This window comes from Cnephaeus nilssonii (genome assembly GCF_951640355.1).
Source record: "Cnephaeus nilssonii genome assembly, chromosome: 5".
In the NCBI taxonomy this organism is placed as follows: domain Eukaryota; kingdom Metazoa; phylum Chordata; class Mammalia; order Chiroptera; family Vespertilionidae; genus Cnephaeus; species Cnephaeus nilssonii.
Window position 1 is genome coordinate 29,044,457 of NC_137076.1, and position 22,495 is coordinate 29,066,951.

At 47.3% G+C, this 22,495-nt stretch overlaps 2 protein-coding genes across 2 annotated transcripts; one reads left to right on the forward strand and one right to left on the reverse strand.

Moving 5' to 3' along the window:
* Positions 1 to 834: 834 nt before the first annotated feature.
* ARRDC5 (arrestin domain containing 5) lies at positions 835 to 11,348 on the forward strand (the record flags this gene model as incomplete). Its single annotated transcript, XM_079773076.1, has 3 exons — positions 835 to 1,087; positions 2,417 to 2,616; positions 10,794 to 11,348. 3 exons carry the CDS (start codon positions 835 to 837, stop codon positions 11,346 to 11,348), a joined length of 1,008 nt encoding a protein of 335 aa, XP_079629202.1.
* A 2,078-nt stretch (positions 11,349 to 13,426) lies between these two features.
* On the reverse strand, positions 13,427 to 13,779 carry LOC307100744 (non-histone chromosomal protein HMG-17-like; the record flags this gene model as incomplete). The annotated part of the gene is made up of 1 exon (XM_079773304.1): positions 13,427 to 13,779. One exon carries the CDS (start codon positions 13,777 to 13,779, stop codon positions 13,507 to 13,509), a length of 273 nt encoding a protein of 90 aa, XP_079629430.1. The 3' UTR covers positions 13,427 to 13,506.
* Positions 13,780 to 22,495: the final 8,716 nt, after the last annotated feature.

A 22,495-nucleotide genomic window follows, 5' to 3' on the forward strand; every position in this document is an offset into this window, starting at 1 on the left:
TTGCAAAATGATACACTCTTGAAGGTCAGTAAGATGTTCGGCAAACTTTTATTGATCTCCCTGGTCCAATCAGGTCCTGGATCCAGCAGACATTGGTGGACACAAAGCTTACTGAGACGAAGTCCCGCCCTGGAGGCACTTCCCATCCAATGGGGCAGACACGGGCATAAAGAGAAATGTCAGTGGTGCAGGGAGATGGTCCTTCATGGTGGCATCCATGTGTAGGTAGGACCACACAGTCCTCTGAGCAGCTTCAATTCACATCAGATTTCATGTCCTGGCCACATCTTTAATCTTTTTTTCTAACACAGACTGGGAAGAATATAGAACCATTAAAATGAAAATGATTGTGTCTGACCCCAAAACAATGTGTGAATCCTGAGGGGCACACATAGCAAATTTGGGGGCCATCTGATGGGGCAGAAAATACCTCTGGGCTCATTTGCTGTGCCTCTCCATCTGCACATAGAGCTCACAACACCTACCTCAGCAGAGTGGTTGGACGAATTCTTCCCACCCAAGGCCCCTAAACCTCTGGCATGGTGACAAGTGTTCCCTGGGTGGCAGGAAGGTTGGCGTCTTAGGATTGTTTTAGTTTGCTTGCTTGTCATTTTCTAGGAAAAGGTGTTCTTTCCCAGGCTACCATTTTACAAACCAGGGAGGACTCCGGGATTCCCAAGCTGCTGCCTCCCTTCCTCCTGGTCATTGGGGATCCCTTCCCAGAACCCTGGCTGGATGATGTCACAGACAGGTGACCTCACTGAGGCCAAGGAACCCGGCATCTCAGTGGCATGGAGGAGGGGGGAGGATGTTTCTCCACCCGCCCAACCCTCCATGTCTGTGGTGAAGTCGATCGAATTAGTGCTGCCCAAGGATGCGGTCTACCTGGCCGGCTCCTGCATAAAAGGGCAGGTGGTTCTAACCCTGAACAGCACCCTGGTGGACCCCATTGTGAAGGTGGAGCTCGTGGGAAGGGGTTACGTGGAGTGGAGCGAAGAAACCGGGGCATCCCGTGATTATAGCAGAGATATTATTTGCAACAACAAGGCCGACTATGTACACAAGTCAAAGATGTTCCCAGTGAAGGGTAAGGATGAGGCCAGCAGCCAACCCTAAACATAATAGGAACCTGGGTCTGGAAGGTAAACACATGTTAGTCAGTCAACAAACCCCAGGGATATCAGAAATGGGCAGAGATGTGGCTTCTCCCTAGGAGGGAATCCATGTAAAACAATGACCATCAGATACACGAAAATAAGATATAAGGAGCTGGTCGTGGAGGTCTTTCCAAAGAGGTGACAGCAGAGCACAAAGATGAGTGATGGGAGGGTCAGGAGCCGTCTAGGGGAGGAACAGCAAGATGCCAGACCTTAATACTCAGCAATTATGTGGCCTCTCTGGGTCCCAGTTTAGCCATCTGGAAAGTGGAAATAACAAGTCCTGCCTCGTGGGATTTCTTTGAGGACTTAATGACTTAGTGGCTTAGATCGTGCGGGGTATACAGTAAGTGCTTGATAAATGTTAATGTTTTTCAACCAAAACACTCACCTGCCCAGTACCACCCCAGCATTAGGCACCACCCTCCCTTTCCCATTTCCGAGAGACTGTATTCCCCCACAAAAGCATCAACCTTAAGCCTGCAATAGGTTCATTCATTTATTTCACCAACATTTAGTGAGCACCTGCTGTACACAACACTGTGCCAGGTGCTGGGGATACCGCAGCGAAGAAAACACACATGGTCCCTGCTGTCATTGGGTTGCCTTCAGGCGGGAAAAACACAACCATAAGAGGGTTTTTGGAGAAATGCAAAAAATAAACAATAAGGTCACAGAAATGGGGACAGTGTGAGTTTCTCCCTGGTCCTCAGTGTCCACTCAATCAACAGATATTAAGCACCTACTGTATGCTGCTGTTTACAGTGCACTGAAGACTGAGCTCTGTGAGGGCAAGGAGATTTGGCTGCCTTGATCACTGCTGCAAACACTGCCTAAAAGAGCCTCTGGCATACAGCAGGGGCTCAAGATGTGTTTGTTGAATGAATCCCTCTAATTCCCAGTAGCGGGATTCAGAAGCCATGTCCTCCTGGGGACGGAATCATGAGGACCAGTTCCTCGGACCCAAGGCAGAACTGAGCGAGTCCCTGCCATTGTTTTGGAGCAACCACACCAGCCGTGTCACCCGCTTGGGGCACCCCCTTCCAGCCCCCCTGAGGCCAAGGCCTAATGTTAATGGGCCATTCAGGTCCCTAAAAGCACCTAGCTCAGCCAAGCTCTGGGACAGGCAGGCCAGGTCCAGAACAACCTCCCCAACCAAAGCAATAACTAAAGAGGAAAACAAAATGGAAAAAAAAAAAAGAAAAGGGAAAAAAAAGCTTCTAGAACCTTCTGATGGCATCGGTGTGTTTTGCTTTCAGATAATTGGTTAAGTGCAGGCAGCCACACCTTTGATTTCCATTTCAACTTACCTCCCAGGCTTCCTTCTACCTTTACCAGCAAAATTGGCCATGTCTTCTACTACGTGCAAGCCTCCTGCATGGGCCGGGAGCACATTCTAGCAAAGAAGAGAATGTACTTGTGGGTTCAAGGGACTTCGGACTTCCGCAGAGAAAACCAGGTAGTAATGGGGAAGGAGCCGTGGTGGGGCTTGTTCCTCAAAGCTCCAGGGAGGCAAGGGGCGTGTGTGCGACTGAGAAGGCCCTGGCAGGGAAGAAGGGAATGGTGTTGGAGTCTCCCCAGGCCCAGTGAGTGCACAGTGTGAATCAGAAACCAGGGCAGGAGCTACGCTGTGGGACTCAACCGGGGTGATTCAACTGGGCAATGTCTGGGGACATCTGCGGTTGTCACCATTGGGTGTGCTCCTGGCTTTGGTGGAGGGCACCCCACAGAGAACAATCAGGCCCCAATGTCCTGGACCCTACAGTAAGTGAAGACTGAGCCGAGGTCCCCTCGTCACCCCCTGGGTTAGAGAGAGACTTGGACACTCAGTGCCTCTTCGTGGGCTTTGAGCCCTCAGACAATGCAGGTGGTGTGTCCCGCCCCCCCCACTCCCCCCGAGAAGGAAGGGAAGGGAGTGGCCTCCATCCCAGGGGAAGGAAGGGCATGTGGCATCCGTCTGCCTGAGCGGAGAAGGATTTCTGGGTGGTTTCTGGAGGCCCAGGTGCAGAGGCGGAAGTTGGGCGGGTAGAGGAACGTTGACCACAGTCACTTCACCTTCCTGGGGACTCATTTGCTATCAGTGTGGTGGCTCAGGGCGCTGGCATTTTCATTTTTTTTTAAATATATTTTATTGATTTTTTACAGAGAGGAAGAGAGAGGGATAGAGAGTCAGAAACATCGATGAGAGAGACATCGATCAGCTGCCTCCTGCACAACCCCCACCGGGGATGTGCCCGCAACCAAGGTACATGCCCCTGACCGGAATCGAACCTGGGACCTCTCAGTCTGCAGGCCGACGCTCTATCCACTGAGCCAAACCGGTTTTGGCGCATTTTCATTTTTGAGGCCCTGATTAAAATCCCAGACACCCCCCCCACCACCACCACCTACCTGCTGTGTGACCCTCTAGAAGTGACCTTGCCTCTCAGTGTCTCCTTGTCCTCGTCTGGGAAATGAGCAGAGAGCCAGTGCCTGCCTCCTAGGTCAGTGGTCGGCAAACTCATTAGTCAACAGAGCCAAATATCAACAGTACAACAATTGAAATTTCTTTTGAGAGCCGAAAACCGACTTCTGCGCATGGGCCACGAAGTTTCAATCGCACTGTACGTGCGCTCCTGCACGTGGTATTTTGTGGAAGAGCCACACTCAAGGGGCCAAAGAGCCGCATGTGGCTCGCGAGCCGTGGTTTGCCGACCACTGTCCTAGGTCATGGAGGGAGTAATGAGTGGAGTTAATGCAAGTCAGTCCGGGGCTTCACAGAGTGCCTGGCAAGGGGCAGGAAATCTTGTCACTGTTGCCAGCACCTGTATTGTTACCTCTGTGACGAGGGAGTCCTTTCTAGTCCAGCCAATCTCATGGGATGGTTTGGGGAGGCTGCCAGGAGAGGTAGATGCTTGGAGGGGTGGATCAGCCCTGGGATGAGCAGATCTAAGCTCAAGGCCTGCTTAGCCGCCTGCTCCCTGTGTGACCTTGAGCAGGCCACGTCTCTTCTCTGGGCTCCTCAGAGGCAGTCTGGGGCACCAAGGGCACAAGGCAGGAGCTGGGGACCAAACACTGGTGTTGGGTCCGACCCTGCTTTATATCTCCGCCACCAGACTCTTCGTGAGCCAGATAGCCTTACCAGCACCTTGCAGAGCCTGTATTTTCCCGATCTGTGCCATGGGAATAATGGATAACAATAATAGCAGCAACACTTCCCTCAGTGGGTGCCTGTGCGGACTGCTATGCACCCAGCACAATGTCTACACATGGGAGGCACCCAGAAAGTGGGAAGAGCTAAAATCGCTGTCATGGCAGCAAGGAGAGTTATCACAGATAGGTTTTAAGAGTATGAAAATACCATTTTTTCCAACGACTCAGGACTGTTTTAACCAAACTGGTCAAGGGAGGCCCCTTGGAGGAGGTGACATTTTAGTAGAGAATTGAAAGAGGAGAGGGGGGAAGCCATGGCGGTAGAGTGTTTTAGGCAGAGCACACAACACGTGCAAAAGTCCCGAGGCAGGATAGAGGCAGGGTGAGGGCATGAGCTGGGGGGCCAGGCAAGGGGCAACTACTCTGATTCAAGTAGAGGCATAGTCTTAACCCCCAACAGTCTGTCCTTCTCAGAGCAGACAGAGGAAGTCAGGTGATGACCTTCCTCTGCCCACAGCCCTCCAGGGTGCCTACCTTCCTTGGGGGAAAAGCCCAAGTCTTCCCCACGGCCCACAAGGTCCTGCATGACCAGCCTCCATTTCCTCTGTACCTTCATGTCCTCCCTCTCGCTCCGCACCGCCCCCCTCACTCTGCTCCAGCCACACGGGCCTCCTCACTGTTCCTCCAACACACCAGGCACAGTCCTGCCCCAGGACCTTTGCACAAGTTGTTCCCTCTGCTTGGAACACTATAATGTGACCTTCCTACCCTTCTGATCTTTGCTCAGAAGCCATGTCTTCATCCACCTGCATTGCCGATGGCCGAATAAACGGCCACAAGCCCATGCAGGGCAACTTAGCTACATCTATCCATATTAAAACAAACATGCACTTTGCCCCAGTCGTTCCCCTTCTAGAAATTTCTCCTAATGATGTTCTTTCACATGTGTGACATGACTCCCCACAGCACTGTCTCTAGTGGCAAAAAAAAATTGGAAAGTCTAATGTTTGTTGCTTAGGGAATTGTTTTCGTAGGAATACCCAGTCTAAAAGACATATTCTGTGCGGTAAAGCAGAAGGGACAGACAGACAGGGACGGAATGAGGCAGCTCCCCTTGTCAGGATCTCCAAGACCCTGGGATGAATGAAGAAAGCAAAGTTCAGAGCAGCAGGCCTCGCCTGCCGCTGTTGGTGGTGAAAACAAATTGCTTCCTTGCAGGAAGGAGCGCAGAGCAACTGGCCACAAACGCTGCCTCTTGGGTGGGGGGAGGGGAGCTGGAAGCAAAGAAACTTTCCCCTTCCACATTTTATTTCTAGCAGCTTTATTGAGATGTAATTCTCATGCCTTATAACTCACCCACTTAAAGTGTACACAGAGTTAGGCAACCATCACCACCGTCGATTTTAGAACATTTCATCACCCCCAAAAGAAATGTTTGCACCCCCTAGCTGTCACACCCAGCCTCCCTTTGCCCGGACCCTAGCCCCCTGACAACCACTAACCCACTCTCTGTCTCTGAGGATGTGCCTGTTCTGAACATTTCACAGAAGTGGAATCACACACGGGGTGGCCTTTGGTGTCTGGCTTCTCTCACTGAGCGTCCTGTGTTCAAGGTCCATCCGTGGTGTAGCGAGTGGCAGTGCTTCACTCCTTTTTAAGGCTACCTCAGTGCACGGATGGGCTGCATTTCGTGTATCTGTTCCCCCATTGACGGACACTTGGGCTGCTTCCTTGGTTATGGTGAATCATGCTGCTGTGAACATTCAGGTACAGGTGTTTGTGTGGGTGTGAGCCTTCCCTTCTCTGGGTGGATTCCTGGAGTGGAATTGCTGGGACAGATGGGAAGGCTGTTGCACTTTTTTAGGAACTGCCTGTTTTCCACGGCGCCATCTTACCTTGCCACCAGCAATGCACAGGGTTCCAATTTCTCCACATCCCCTCCACGCTTTGTACCTTTAGGGTTTGGAAGACATGACTCATCCCGTCTTCCAACACTCAGTACCATTTGGGAGAGGATCTTGTCCTAGAGTTTCTTCCTAACTAGCAACTCTAAGGGAGCCCCCATTCCAGCTCCCCTTATCTCATCATTTCCCCCATTTGCATCCCATCACAGCCTCATCACGGTCTCAACCAGAAATGACCTGGTGTGTTTCACACGTACCATTTATGTCCATCTCCTCAACCAGAGCAGGTCTTCATTGCTATGGGTTTTCCCTAAACTTGGCACCAAGTAGATGCAAATCAAAACCAGTTGAATGAATGGACCCACCTCCCAAAGTTTCATATATGCTGAAGAAATACAGGGTCCCCAAAACACTCTCCCGCCTAAGAACTCCAATGTTGGCTTTGCATTGGAAATGTTACTGGTCAGGCGTGGAGGTCTCCTGGACCACCGCTGGGTGCTCTACACACCACCTTCAGGGCCAGGACAGAACTACAGCCTTGGCTGCTTTGAGTTAGAGCAGGGAGTTCCTTAACACCCGCAGGGTCCTAACGCATGCCACGCAATTTCGAATAACAGTAGAGGGATTTAGAACCTAAACTCCCTGCAACCAGCCTTCCTAGAGAAAGGGAAGCCTGTGAAGGCTAAAGAGAAGTAGGGGCCACAGGCAGAGGGCAGGAGCTGAGGTCCAAAGGGGTCGGGGGTCACCCGAGGTCTCCAAGGGAAACACAGTGGACCTAGAGCAGTGCTTTTCAAATCTCAGATCATGACCCATTAGTGGTTTGCAAAATCAATTCAGCAGGTTGCAAACACATTTCCGTAAAATGAAAAGAATAGGCAAGACCAAAATAAGAAAATATCAATGTTGTGGGTTGCAAACACACACACACACACACACACACACACACACATATATACAGTATATATACATACAGTGTATATATAGTATATATATTTATAAAATCATTTCTATATTTTTATATATGAAGAAAGAATAGAGAATAAGTAGAATAGAAATATCAGAAAAAGTCAGTTTGGTGGGTTGCAATAGACTTTAAGTGAAAGAATAGAATAGAGTTTTCCAGGAAAAAAACACACAAAAAACTTGGTGGATTACAACTAGCTAATTTTTATAAAATTTTTGTTTTATATATAACAAAATGATAGACTAGAGTAAATAGACTAGAAATAACAAAAATAAATCCAGAGGATTGCAACCAACATTTTTAAAATAAATCAAATAGAGTAGAACAGGAAATATCAGCAGGCATGTAACAAGGATAAGCAGAAGTTCATAAACTTGCTTCTCCTTCACGGACCTAGGTGGAGATGTACATACAGATTTGTATTCTTTGCCTCAATGTTAAAATCTATGTTTTAACTGTGTGGGTTTTTTTTAAAGGAATAATATAAATACTGTATGTGGCTTGCAAAATCTAAACTATAATTATTATCAGTTCCTTTACAGAAAAAGTTTGCCAATTCATACCCTAGAGAGACTCGTGGTGTAAGCCCAAGAAAATTGTCTTCAGGCTGCTCCTTCTAGCATTTTTATGATATCAAACTCATGGAAAAATATAAATGTCCCTCATAAGAGATGAATAGATTATTTTGCAACACGCTCAGTTGCATTCCTGAAGACTAATGAGCCAGAATGGCAGGCACCAATGTGAATGCATTTCAAACACAGAATATTGAGCTGGAAAAAGCAACTTGCTAGGAGACATATGCAGTTTGACTTATTTAAAATATGGGGGGGGGGAGATGTATTCCTAAATAATGTGAAAATTCTCTGAGAATCACAAATGCCAAATTCAGATCATGGCTGGCTGTGCAGAGAGAGGAGAGGGAGCAGTGAGGGGAAGCCCACAGAACACAGGAGATTTCAGTATATTAGGTAATGTTTTATTTCTCAAACGTATTGGAAGATACATTTTAGGTTTTTATATTATTCTTTTATGATTATTATTCTTTACATGCTTTTTTCCTAAAACAATATATCTTAGTTAGGTCCCTACACATACACATGTGCAGGTAAAAGAAAGTGATTACTATAAAATTCAGAATTGGCCCTCGCCGGTTTGGTTCAGTGGATAGAGCATCGGCCTGCAGACTAAAGGGTCCCAGGTTTGATTCCAGTCAAAGGCACATGCTGGGTTGCAGACTCAATCCCCCCCAATAGGGGACGTGCAGGAGGCAGCCAATCATTGCTGCTCTCATCATTTATGTTTCTATCTCTCTCCCTTCCTCTCTGAAATCAATAAATATATATATTAAAAAATAAATAAATAAAATTCAGAATTATTGTACCCTGGCCAGTGTGGCTCAGTTGGTTGGGCATTGTGCCATGCACTAAAAGATTGCCAGTTCGATTCTGGTTCAATTCCAGTCAGGGCACATGCCCAGGTTGTGCACTCAATCCCCGATGGGCAGGAGGCAGCCAATTGATGTTTCTCTCTCTCTCTCTCTCTCTCTCTCTCTCTCTCTCCCTTCCTCTCTCTATAGAAATCAATTTTTAAAAACTTAAATAAATATCATAAAATTCAGGATAGTTGCATTTTGGGCATATATGAGGAAGTTTTTTTGGGGGGGAGGGGGAAACAGGCAAATTCCTACTTCTTGACTTGGGTGGCTGTTATAAGAGGGTTGGCCATATAATAATTCACAGGGTTATACATTTTGTTTTGTGAAGTTTTCTGTATCTGAGTTGTATTTTTTAATAATGTTTGGGTTTTTTTAAAAATGCATAGATATAATAGACCCCAAATTCAAGATAATGCTTACCTCTAGGGAAAGAAAAGGTGATGCATTGGGGAGGGGTCCACAGGGGCTACAATGAGATGGCTGATGTTTTATTTATTTATTTGTTAATCCTCATCAGAGGTTATGTTTTTTTTCTATTAACTTTTAGAGATGGGGGAGTGGGAAAGAAAGAGAGAAACATTGATGTGGCAGAGACATATTAATTGGTTGCCTCCTGAAAGCGCCGCACTGGGGCCAAGGATCATACCTGCAACCCAGGTACATGCCCTTGATCAGAATCCAACCACGACCCTTTGGTGCAGGGGCTGGTGCTCTAACCACTGATCCCACCAGCCAGGGCTATTTTTATTTTAAATTGTGGTAATAATACATAACATAAAATTTGCCATCTTAACCATTTTTAAGTGTATAGTTTACATAGTTGTGCAATACTGATGTTTTATTTCTTATTTTTATTATTGATTTCAGAGAGGAAGGGAGAAGGAGAGAGAGATAGAAACATTGGTGATGAGGGAGAATCATTGATCAGTTGGACACACCAGGGATTGAGCATGGCAACCTGGGCACGTGCCCTGACGGGAATTAAACCGTGACCTCCTGGTTCACAGGATGACGCTCAACCACTGAGCCATGCCCACCAAGCCTGATGTTTTATTTCTTAAGTGAACAGAGCTCTGAAACAAATTGGGAGAAGTCCTACCTGCTGATAAAGCAGGACGTGGCAGTGCTGTTCTAGTAAATGATTAACAACCTGCTTTGGTGCAAAACAGCCCTAATATGTAATGTTTGCCAATTTCCATGGTGTAAATACTCCCATCATAGTCAATTTCAAGTTACTAACCTCATGTCACTAATGGAAAGTTTGAGGGGACTTTGCAGCATTTGTAACACTATTCTCTATCACTCTGATGCTTAAAGGGAATAAGCATGCAGGCAAATTCTAAGCCCACCCACATTACATCAAGTCTTTTAAATATTATCCACAAATCAAAAAAAAAATGTAACTCAAGCCACACATTAAATATAATGTATATGTGACTTTATTTGCAATCCAGCAGCTGACTAGTAGATATAAAGGCTGCATTTTGAAGCATTTATTTTAACACATTACATAATTTCAATCCTACAGTTTTCTTTTCATGATTCAGAGCCCATCATAGTTCCTCCTTAAATCTGAGCAACTTGGGTAAACCTTAGTCTTGGGCTTAGACTGTAAGACATTCCCTTTTTCCCAGAAAACCAAGGCTCAGAGAATTCAAGCCATTTGTTCAAGTTCACACAGCAAATGAGTAAGGGAGCTAGGGATAAAGCTAGGATCTTGTGGATTTCTTAGCCCTATGTATATATATAAAAGGCTAATATGCAAAGTGTCCCCTCGGGAGTTTGACCAGAAGACTGGGAGTTCGATCACTCGCTATGATGTGTGCTGACCACCAAGGGGTGGCGCAGAACGAAGGAAGGCCCCCACTGGAAGGCCCCAATCGGCCCTGATCACCGGCCAGGCCTAGGGACCCTACCCGTGCACAAATTTGTGGCACCGGGCCTCTAGTTTTACATATAAGGAAATTGATACTTAGAATGGCAAAGGGCTTTGATTAAAGGAAGCTGGGAGGTGACTCCAGGCTTTTGGCTACAAAACCCCCAAGATTCTAGATTCCATCTCCATGCCTTTTACTAGGAATGTCCCAAAAGGCTCAAGCCCTAGAAGTGCTAAAATAGTGGGATGTTAGGCAGATGAGTGGATCTCGTGGTCACAGTGCCTCACAATTGTTCATTTCCCCCAACCACATCCCTTCTAGAGTCCGCTGTTTGTGGAGACTGAGAAGAAGGTCTCCTACAACTGCTGCAGCCAGGGCACCATCTGCGTCCAGATCCAGATGGAAAATAACACCTTCATGCCAGGGGAGAGGGTCCTCTTCACCACGGAGATCAACAACCAGACCAGCAAGTGCATCAAGACTGTCATCTTCGCCCTCTACACTCACGTGCAGTACGAGGGCTTCACACCCAAGACGGAGCGGCGGTCACGGGTGGAGAGCTGTGAGCTGCTCCGGCAGGAGGCCAACACCCAAATCGTACCTTTCAACACCACCAAGATCGTCAGCATCTTCAACCTCCCACCGGTTTTGTCTGTGAGCAGCGACATGCAGGAAGGCGAGATCATGAGCACCCAGTACGAGCTGGTCAGCACAGTGCACCTGCCCTGGTCCCTGACCAGCGTGAAGGCCAAGATTCCCATCATCATCACCAGCACCCTCCTGGACTCAGACAGCTGCCAGATGCAGGAGGGGGCAGGCAGTGTTAGCCATGAGCAAGGATTGCCAGAATTAAGAGCCCAAACTTCTAAATATTAAGAGCTTTATCCCTCTACCAGCAGCCCTTTCTTTGTCTTGCACAGATGGGTTTCACATGAGTCTGGTGTGGGGAGCACATTATCGAAACCTCCCCAAGCTCCAGCCTTTTGGGCACCCACTAAGGAATAATATAAATATTATCCCCAGAAAGTTCACCGTCAGGAGGGGACAAAGGGAACTGACAAGACTTCCAGGACCCCAGCTCCAGACCCATCTGGAGTCTTTCTTTTTTAAATATATATATATATATATTTTTTTAAAATATATTTTATTGATTTTTTACAGAGAGGAAGGGAGAGGGATAGAGAGTTAGAAATATCAATGAGAGAGAAATATCCATCAGCTGCCTACTGCACACCCCCTATTGGGGATGTGCCCGCAACCAAGGTACATGCCCTTGACCGGAATTGAACCTGGGACCCTTCAGTCCACAGGCCGACTCTCTATCCACTGAGCCAAACCGGTTAGGGCTAAAATATATATTATTGATTTCGAGAGGGAGAGATAGAAACATTAATGATGAGAAAGAATCATTGATAGGCTGCCTCCTGCACGCACCCACACTGGAGATTGAGCCCGCAACCCAGGCATGTGACCTGACCTGGAATCAAACCCCAACCTCCTGGGTCATAGGTTGATGCTCAACCACTGAGCCACGCTGGTCAGGCCTCACTGGGGTCTTTTGGTGCCTGGACCAGGGGTCTTCAGCCAGGGGTGGTTCTGTCTTCCAGGGGACACTGGACCATCACTTGGGGAGGGGGTGCTTCTGGCACTAAGTCATTGGGACTTAGGGATGCTGCTCAACACCCATCGTATCCAGGAAGGCCCCAACCCAAAGACTGACCCACACCCAAATGTCAGGAGTGTGGAGGGGGAGACCCTGGGCTGGAGCAATTCAGAGGGGAAGGTGGTTGTTGAGTCCCAGGACTGCATCTGCAGGCCTCTTACCCACATCAGCTCCTGCCCCTCCTCCACTCAGCCCACCTGGGCTCCAGGGCTCCCCATAACCGAAGTCCCCCCAGCCAAGGGCATGCATGTCTGCATGTCCAATCCATCAGCAAGACATAGGGGCTCCTTCTCCTAAATCTACCCAGAATCCTCCCATTTCTCTCCACCTTGCTTCCATCCATCCATCATCATCGCTCACCTGGACCAGTGCAGTGACCTGCACCTGGATCTCCTGCCTCCTGACCATGTCTCCCTCCCTGAAAATAAAATCCAGGATGCCCACTTAAATTTGAATTTCAAAGGGACAAAAAAAATTTTTTTTAGCATAATTACATCCCACACCATTCCTGGGATATACCTTTATTTTATTTTATTTTATTTTATAATTTTAAAAACTGTACCCAGCTTTATTAAAGATAATTTTCATAAACAATCATGGTATTTCAGGCAGGACATGGGCAGACAATTGTTAACAGTATACAACAATTTTCAAACTCCCTTCTTCAATGAACTACCAAAATCAGAAAGCCACTATAAAACCCAATGAAGTCTTAACCTGATGCTCTGAACAGGGAAAGTTTAGAGTGAGGGTTGACATTTCACATTAAGCATGTTGTTTAACAACTTTTCACAAGCCGACCCTGGCTTTCAGGAAATGAAATGAAAATGGCAGAGAATATCAATCTGTAGATCCACAATCTAAAAAGGAACTGCTGCTCTTTTGAGGAATGCCATCTCAATGGTGACACTGGAAAGTCCAGATTGCCCAACATACTGGGAATCAATTTTTTTTTGTCAGGTCCCAATAGGTCTCTGGGCTTAAGGCAGCCAAAGTCTATGCTTAAAGTGGAGAGGGAGAAAAGGACATAAAAACAAATTTTAGTTTTCCCACACGACAAGGTGTTTGTGCCAAGATGGCTAATGTGTGTCAACATCAAGAGATCCCTCCTCCCAGAAACCAAGAGGAAGTTTCTCAAAACTAGAAGGGAAAGGTATTTCCCCCGCATGTCAGTCCAGCTTTGGAGACATTCTATTAGTACTATATGTCCTTCCCCCCAAAAAAATAACAATGAAGTGTTCTGTGTGCTAACAACATAGCTTAAAAAAAAAAAGTAAAACAAAATTCTGCATTTTTATAAAACTTGATAAAAAATAGTATTTCAAACTGTACAGTCACCAGAAATACACAGTTATCAAATATGTGCACACTTCACTTGGCATCTCCAGCACCTTCAGCTTTCTGTGCCTGGTCTGTTTTGGCATCTCCATTTTCTGCAGGGTTATTCCCATCTTTGCCAGCATCAGCTTTCCTCTTTTTCCCTTTTGGTACCTTCTGTCCCTTCTTTGCAGGGGCCTTTTTAGGCTTGGGCTCTGGCTCTGGAGGAGCAGGTTTAGCTGATAACCTGGTGGATCTTCTCTGTGGTTCGTCCTTCACCTTGGCTTTATCTCCTTTAGCATCCCCTTCAGCCTTTCTCTTGTGCATGGTGGCGATGGTGGCAGGATGTCCCAGCGGGACACAGGGATGCAGCAGTGCGCGGACCTTGCTCAGTCCGGGGGTCGATCTCGTCTCCTCCTATACCTTTATTTTAAAAACCTCACTCAGCACTAACCGGTTTGGCTCAGTGGATAGAGCATCGGCCTGTGGACTGAAGGGTCCCAGGTTCGATTCCAGTCAAGGGCGCATGCTTGGGTTGCAGGCTCGATCCCAGTAGGGGGTGTGCAAGAGGCAGCCAATCAATGATTCTCATCATTCATGTTTCTCCCTCTTCCTTCCTCTCTGAAATCAGTAAAAATACATTTTAAAACTTCATTCATCTCTGGCCGGCGTTTCTCCGTGGTTGGAACATCGGCCACACACCGAAGGGTCTTGGGTTCAATTCCCAGTCAAGTGCATATACCTGGGTTGCAGGTTAGATCCTCTCCCTGGTTGGGGGGTTGGGGTGCAGTTAGGGGGTTGGGGTGTGTGCAGGAAGCAACCAATCAATGTGTTTCTCTCACATTGATGCTTCTCTCTCTCTCTCTCTCTTCCCTGCCCCCTCCCTTCCACTCTCTAAAAATCAATGGGAAAATTATCCTTGGGTGAGGATTAACAGAAAAAAAAAAAAAACAACTTCATTCATTGTTTGTCTGATATTCCAATTTAACTGGGCAGCCTGGATTTTATCTGACAATCCTATTCCCCAAGCAACTCAAGGACTCTCCACACAAATCAGGCCACCTCTCCCCTTGACTTAAAACCTCCATCAGGTCCTCATAGCAACTGCCTTGGCCAACAAGGCCCTGCACAGTCATGAACAGAGGAATGGACCAGTGTGTGTTCCCTTTGGCCAATGACTCTAAAATATTTCTCCAGGCAACCACAGGCTGCAAAATACCCACACTTGCCTCACCCATGATTCAGGCAGGAGGCATACACACTTGAATAGCAGCCCTCCTCCCCAGCCCTTGGAAGATTCCAGAAGAGAAAGTGGGTAGCTCCAACTGAGCCACTGTTTTAAATAAAACTTTGTGTGTGGGGGGGGGGGGGGCGGGGGGAGACAGAGTGAATAGGATGCACAGATTTAATTATTTTATCTTTCGGGGAGGTCGAGGGAGAGGACCTTCATAACCACATTCTTAGGACATCTGCAAATGAGCTAGTTGTGTGTGTGTGTGGGGGGGGGGGGCCTGGCTCCCGGTGCTGCTGGGCTGGGTGGGATGTACCCCTGCTGGCTCAGGTATGTGATCTTCCCTCTGCAGAGGACAAAATGGTCCACCCCTAGGGTGGCATCATCGGGCTGTTCCGCTTCCCAGAAACTCACAAAAACTTTTTTGGGGGAGGAAGGGGAGATGGGGATGGCCTTGCTTGCCCTAATGTCCTCAGCCCCAGCCTGAGCATCCTCGAGGCTCCGAGGCCAAGTCTGGACCATCCCCACATCCTCGAACCATGTCCAGAAGGGCTGTGTTCTTCAGCGCTGCAGAGCCGAGGCCCCGTCCCCTTCCTGCACCTAATCCTGACCACGTGCACTGCAAAGGCTGTGTCTTGCGCTGCTCTATGCCTGGGGGAAACTGAGCTGGGGGAGCCATGGCAGAGGCCTCCTCAGGGCCCCAGCACCACCCAGCCCCCAAGCGTTTGTAGAATGAAATACAGTTGCCCCTTGAACAACACGGGTTTGGACTATGTGGGTCAATTGAAACAATCTGGGTATAAGTGGACCCTTGAAGTTCAGACCGCGTTGTTCAGGGGTCAAGTGCATAACGACGGCGTTCAGGACAGGCAGCATTTCAGGCACCAGCGGTAGGTCCTAAGTCAGCTGGTGAGTGCCCTTCACAGGGGGTGGCATCACTCAGGAGGGGGCACTTTTGAACCAGGAGCAGGCCTCAGATTTCGTTCGGGGTTGTTTCACCTCACTATACCATCCCTACTTCTGCTTTAGGGCAAGTGATTTCTCCTCTCTGGGCCTCAGTTTCCCAATCTGTAAAATGGAGAGAACAGGAATATTCACCTCTAGGGTTTGGAGGACCTTGTCGCTTCACTATCCTTGTCTTCTTATTATCTTGGGCTTTTTATTTGGAAAAATTCCAATCCTATGGAAAAGAGTTGAAAGACGGATACAATAGACACGTGATCTTCCCCCCTCCATTCTCCAATGGTTCATATTGACCATTTTCCCTCTTCCTCTCTCTCCCTAACTGCTTTGAAGTTGCAGCATCATAGTCCTTTGTTGTGATGCTTTGCGCTCCACCCCGTATGCTAAGAATCAGAAGTCACTCCGAGGAGAGGACAGTACCACGATCACTCTCTGGGCTTCCACAGAGCCAGCACAACCATCTCAGGTCTGTGCTCCATATTTCAATTCCCCACTGTCCCACGCATCTTCATTATTTTAGTAAAATATACAATACATAAAATTTACCATTTTAATCATTTTCAAGTGCACCGTTCAGAGGCAGTAAGCACATCCACATTGTTCTTTTTTGTCATTGTTCTTGTTAATCCTCACCCGAGGATATTTTTCCCATTGATTTTTAGAGAGAGTGGGAGGGCGGGGGAGAGACAGAGAGAGAGAGAAACATTGACGTGAGAGAGACACATCGATTGGTTGCCTTGACCGGAATCGAACCCGGGACCCTTCAGTCCACAGGCCTTTGCTCTATCCACTGAGCAAACCGGCTAGGGCCACATTGTTCTTTAACCATCACCACCATCCATCCTCAGAACTTTCTCATCTTCCCAAACTGAAACTCTTCATTCTCCTCCCCCTCCCCACCTTCCTGCCCCTGGCTCCCACCATCTACTTCCTGTGTCTATGGATCTGACTCCTCTAGGGACCTCAAGTGAGTGGAATCACACAGTATTTGTACTTCACTGCGCATAAAGTCCTCAAGGTTCATCCACGTTGCAGCATTAGTCAGAATATTATTCTTTCCCTTTAAGCCTGAATAATATTCCAGTGTGTGATGGGGACCACATTGCGTTCATCCATTCATCCACCCATAGACATTTAAGTTGTTCCATCTTTTGGCTCTTGTGAATAATGCTGCTGCTATGGACATGGGTGCACAAATAAATAATCTGGGGACCCTGCTTTCAATTCTTTTGTGTACCCAGAGTGAAATGCTGGCCCATGTGGTAATTCTATGTTTAATTGTTGGAGGAACTGCTTTGCCATTTGCTACAGCAGCTACATTATTTTACATTCTCACTGAATGTATCTGTTATAGTTGGGACTTTTGTGGGGGGAGGAGTGGCAAGGAGGTGGAGACAAATCCAGGCTCCAATAGGGTTCACACATTGCTTTTTTTTTTTTTTTTTGTCACATCTCTTTGGCTCTTTTTTCATCAGAACATTCCCCTTGACTTGTTTGTGTGCTTCACAACTGTCGTCGTTCAGGGGTCTGGGCCAATTGTCTTAGAGAGTCACCCACCATCTGGTGTTTCCTCCTGATTAGGTTCAGGCTGAGATTTCAGAAGTGATACTGCGTTCCCCTCAGTGCATGGTACCAGGAGGCACACGATGCTGCTTTGTCACGTGACCAGTGATGTCAACCTTGACCACTTGGTTCCAGTGGTGTCAACCGGATCTTCCCATTGTAGGTTCCTCTTGCCTTTATAATTATAATTAACAAGCAGTCTGTGACCACCTTGTCTCCTACAACCTTTCACCCGGTGGGTTTTGCCTCCATGGGTGCCCTTTGCTTTGAATCAGTTATTTCATTGGTGGTTGCAAAAGAATGATTTTTCTAAACCTATAGATTTCCTTCTACATCTGCTACCTGAATTGTTCCGCAAAGAGGAGCTTTCCCTCTACCACCTCACCCCACAACCCCGCCCCGTCATCTTTCTAATCCCTGCCCAGCATTCCTTAGAGCTGATCATGTCCTTTTTCCTCAATCGTCCTCTTCCTTGACTTTCCTGATGCCACACCCTTCTCATTCTCCCACATCTCAGATTTTGGATTTTGGGCTTCCGCTTTCTTCAAAGACACAGCATCAAGGACTCCTCTTGCAGGAAGCCTTCCAGACATGACTGGCAGAGCCACGCCCCTTCCTCTCCTAGGACCTGAAATACAGATGACCTTCAAGGTTTATTTCCACAGGCACCCATATTCCACTGTTTGATCAACATTTTGAACTCTGGAAACGCTAGGCCAAGGGCACTGAACTTGGCTTGAAATATTTGGAGTGTTTTTCTTTCTTGAAGGGATAGAGAGCGAGGATTTCATAAAATAGGTTTGAAAATCACTCCACTGATCCTGTGGATGGAATAGAGTTGAGAAAAAAATGGGAGTAGAAATGTGTTCAGGAAGCTGCTAGGTCTGAATAATAACAGAAATAACTAGGACAATAATAATACTGTGGCACCACCCTAGCTGGTTTGACTCAGTGGATAGAGCATCAGCCTGCGGACCAGAGAGTCCCAGGTTTGATTCCAGTCAAGGGCACATGCCCAGGGTTGCATGCTCGATCCCCAGTAGGAGGCATGCAGGAGGCAGCCAATCAATGATTCTCTTTTCTATCTCTCTCTCCCTCTCGCTTTCTCTCTGAAATCAATAAAAATATGTTTTAAAAAAATAATAATACTGTGGCACCAACAGGTTCAATGTCAAAATATTTCCTTCTGGGCACAGGGCTAGACTACATTTCCCAGCATCCCTTGCAGTTAGGTGAGGCCATGTGACTAACTTGGCCTCTGACTTGGAATGCAAGAGGAAGTGATGTAACTCCCAGTCAGATCCACTAAAAACTTTCCAGAGGTGTCTTGTTCTTTCTTTCCCCTTTTGCCAAATGCTTGGAAAGGACTGGAAGAGAGCTGCCCAGGAAACTTGATCTGCACTTGATTGTCACATACAACAAGAAATAAAACTTTATTGAGTAAACAAACTCCACTGAAACTGAGATTTGCTTATTCCAGCCATTGGTCTACCCTAGGATTTCTCCACACATGACATTTGGGGTCAGATGATTATTTTTATAGGGGAAAGTCCTGTGCATTGTAGGATATTGACCACCATCTCTTACTTTTTAAAAAAATATATATATTATTGATTTTTTTACAGAGAGGAAGGGAGAGGGATAGAGAGTTAGAAACATCGATGCGAGAGAAACATCAATCAGCTGCCTCCTGCACACTCCCTACTGGGGATGTGCCTGCAACCAAGGTACATGCCCTTGACCAGAATCGAACCTGGGACCCTTCAGTCCACAGGCCAACGCACTATCCACTGAGCCAAACCAGTTAGGGCAGCCACCATCTCTCACTTTTACCCACAAGATGCCAACAGCAATTCCCTGCTCTCCCACCCCCACCCCAGTTGTGACAACCAAAAATGTCTCCATACATTGCCAAGTGTCCCCTGGGTGGGCAGAATCACCCGCAGTTGACAGCCTCTAATCTATTCTTATAGCTACATTTATGGAAGCCCTTGGACATGTTGGGGACATGAACTCAATGTGGCCACAGCTTAGCCTATCACCCCATCTTCTCCCATCCCTACTTCTACCTGCTTCAACCTCAGCCCTCAGCTCTCCATTGCACTGAAGCCCCCACCTAAGGGTTATTACTGACCTTTTATTCTCCTAAGTTCTGTTTGTGTTGCTTCTTATATAATAATAATAATTTAAAAAAATATTTTTTACTGATTTCAGAGAGGAAGGGAGAAGGGAGAGAGAAATAGAAACATCAATGATGAAAGAGAATCATTGATCAGCTGCCTCCTGCACGCCCCACACTGGGGATCGAGCCTGCAACCCAGGCATGTGCCCTGACCGGGAATCGAACCATGACCTCCTGGTTCGTAGGTTGATGCTCAACCACTAAGTCATGCCAGCCCAGCTATTATTATTATTATTAATTTTAATTAATTAATTAATTTTTTTAGAGAGAGAGAGGAAGGGAGAGGGAGAGAGAAACCTCAATTGGTTGCTTCACACACTCACCACAACCAGGGATGGAACCCACACCTGGGTATGTACCCTGACCAGGAATCTAACCAGCAACCTTTTGGTACATGGACAACTAACTAACTGAGCCACACTGACCAGGGCCTAAATAATTCTTAAACCTATTTCTCTCCACTTCCCCTGCCACTACCTGAATCCAGGCTACCCTCAATGCATGCCTGGACCTTTCAGGTAGCCTCCCCTAGGTGGCCCTGCTTTCACTCCTTCCCTCTACAGTCAAGTCTCCAAAATGCATTTACAGGCTTGGCTGGGGCTGCAGGAGCCGCTTCCAAGATAGCGCCCTCACATGGCTGTGGTGGGAAGCCTCAGTTTCTTACCAGGGGGGCTTCTCGGGTGTCCTCACCACAGGGTAGCTGGCTTCCTCTGGAGGAAGTGATCCAAGCAGAGAGAAAGGAGGCCAGGAATCGAATGCCTTTTATGACCTGATCTCAGAAGTGACAAACTCTATCACTTCTACCATATTTTGTTTGTGAGACACAATTCACTAAATTCAGCCCACGTGCCTGAGGAGGAGAATTAACCTCCACCTTTAAAAAAATTTGTGGATCAAAAATTTAAAAAATAATAATAATAAAAATTTGTGGACCTATTTTTTCTTCTTCTTCTTATTTTTAATCACTTACCTAAGGATATTTTTTTCCATTGATCTTTAGAGAGAGAGTGGAAGGGAGGGAGAAGGGGAGAGAGAGAGAAACATTGATGTGAGAGAGCTACATCAACTGGTTGACTCTGGCACATGTCCTGACTGGTGCCAGGGATTGAACCTGCAACCAAAGTATGGGACCTTGACGGGAAATCGAACCACGACCCTTCAGTCTGCGGGGCCGATGCTCTAACCACTGAGAAACTGGCCAGGGCTGTGGATCTATTTTTCAAAAACACATTTCCCAACCAATTTCTCGGCATAACCCATTGGATCCACCTTCAAAATTCTTTCAGATTTTCAACCTTTACATGTTATTACCCTGGTCCAGCAACCTGATTGTCCACTGATGGATGAAAAGATACACACAATGTGGTCCATCCGGACAACGGAATATTACTCAGCCTTAAAAAGGAAGGAAGTTCTGACACCTGCTACAACACGAACGAACCTCGAGGCCCATTATGCTCAGTGAAACAACTCAGACACAAAAGGACAAATACTGTGATTCCACTCACAGGAGGTCCCTACAGGAGTCAGATCCAGAGACAGAAAGTAGATGGTGGGAGAGGAATGGGGAGTTAGTGTTTAATGGGGACAGAGTTTTAATTTGGGAAGATAGAAAAGTTCTGGGAACGGGTGATGGAGATGGTTGCATAACAATATGAATGGTACCCTTAAAAATGGTTAAGTTACATTTTATGATGTGTGTATTTTAACCACAATTTTAAAAATTTACAATAATAACAGCATCCAACCATTATATGGTACTTACTGCGTCCCAGGCACTGTGCTGAGATATGTATTGCCTCATTTATTCTCTCCATTGTCTTTGAATTCAGGACAACAATCATCACTCCCATTTTACAGATGGGGCAACTGAGGCTCAGAGACATGCAGTGATTTGCCCAAGTTCTCACAGCCAGAATTAGACCCCCTAGCCACGGTACTACCACTTGTGAACCACAGAGCCTCTTACTAAAAAGGAAGGGACCTGTCACAGAGATGCAATGCTGAGGCAGGTGACATCGCTGGCCGGGTCCCTCGGCATCAGTTCCGAGCTGGGATGGGGACCCAACAGTGTGTCCGAGCCAGCACAGCCACTGCAGGCTTGATGTGTGAAAAGGGACTTCTACACCAATAGAGCAGAGGAGCTTGTGCTGATGTTGTAGGTTCGAGCCTTCATTTATAGCTTCGCTCTGGGCCTCAGTTTCCCTTACTGCAAAGCTTTAAAAAGTGCTACGGAAGCAGCTAAGGATAGTGGGTACCTGGGGGAGACCCAGAAGTCCAAATAAAGGCTTTTTGAACCTCAGTTTCCTCATCTGCAACATGAAGATAATATTTAATAAAAATAACTACTATTAATGTTATTACTTTTTCACCTCTGCAAGACACTACATTTGGGGCTGGATTATTTCCTGGGTTGGGCCATCCTGGGCACTGTGGGGTGTTGAACAGCATTCCCTGACCCCATTCACTTGATGACAGGAGCACCCCCTAGTCAGGACAACCAAAAATGTCTCCAGACACCCCCAGGGTGCCAAGGATCGCCTTGGCTGGGACTCCTGTTCATGCCATAAGGTTGGGAGCCTACGTTGAGTTAGTAGATCTGAGAGCAAATGCTAATGAGAATCCCAGCTCTGTCCATTTGCTGTGTGACCTTGGGCGTGTCACTTGTTTCTGAGCTTCATCAATAGCCCATCCCTCCTGAAGAACGTGGATTAAGTGAGCCAAAGTCTATAAACCTTATCAGCCAAAGTGAGTGGTCACTGCACTTACCACAGCGGGGGTCTTCTGGAAGATTCGGACCCACAGTCTCGGCCCCTGCACCCGCCCCGCTGGCCGCCGCCGCTCCAGGCCCCAGGTTCAGGGCACCACACAGGCGGGCGTTGGGAACACTTCCTGTGCGGCGGTCCGTGGTGCCCGCAGGACCAGGTGGGCCAACCAGAGAACACAGCTGGGGCTTCCTACTTCCTGCCGGGAGGTCTGTCTCACGCTCCCTTGCCTCCACCCTCAAAATAACACATCCCACCCATCCACCCCTCCCCCTCCCCACAACCAAGGCTACCGCCACCAGCTGCAGCCAGGGCACACAGATCAGGCAGGGCCCGCAA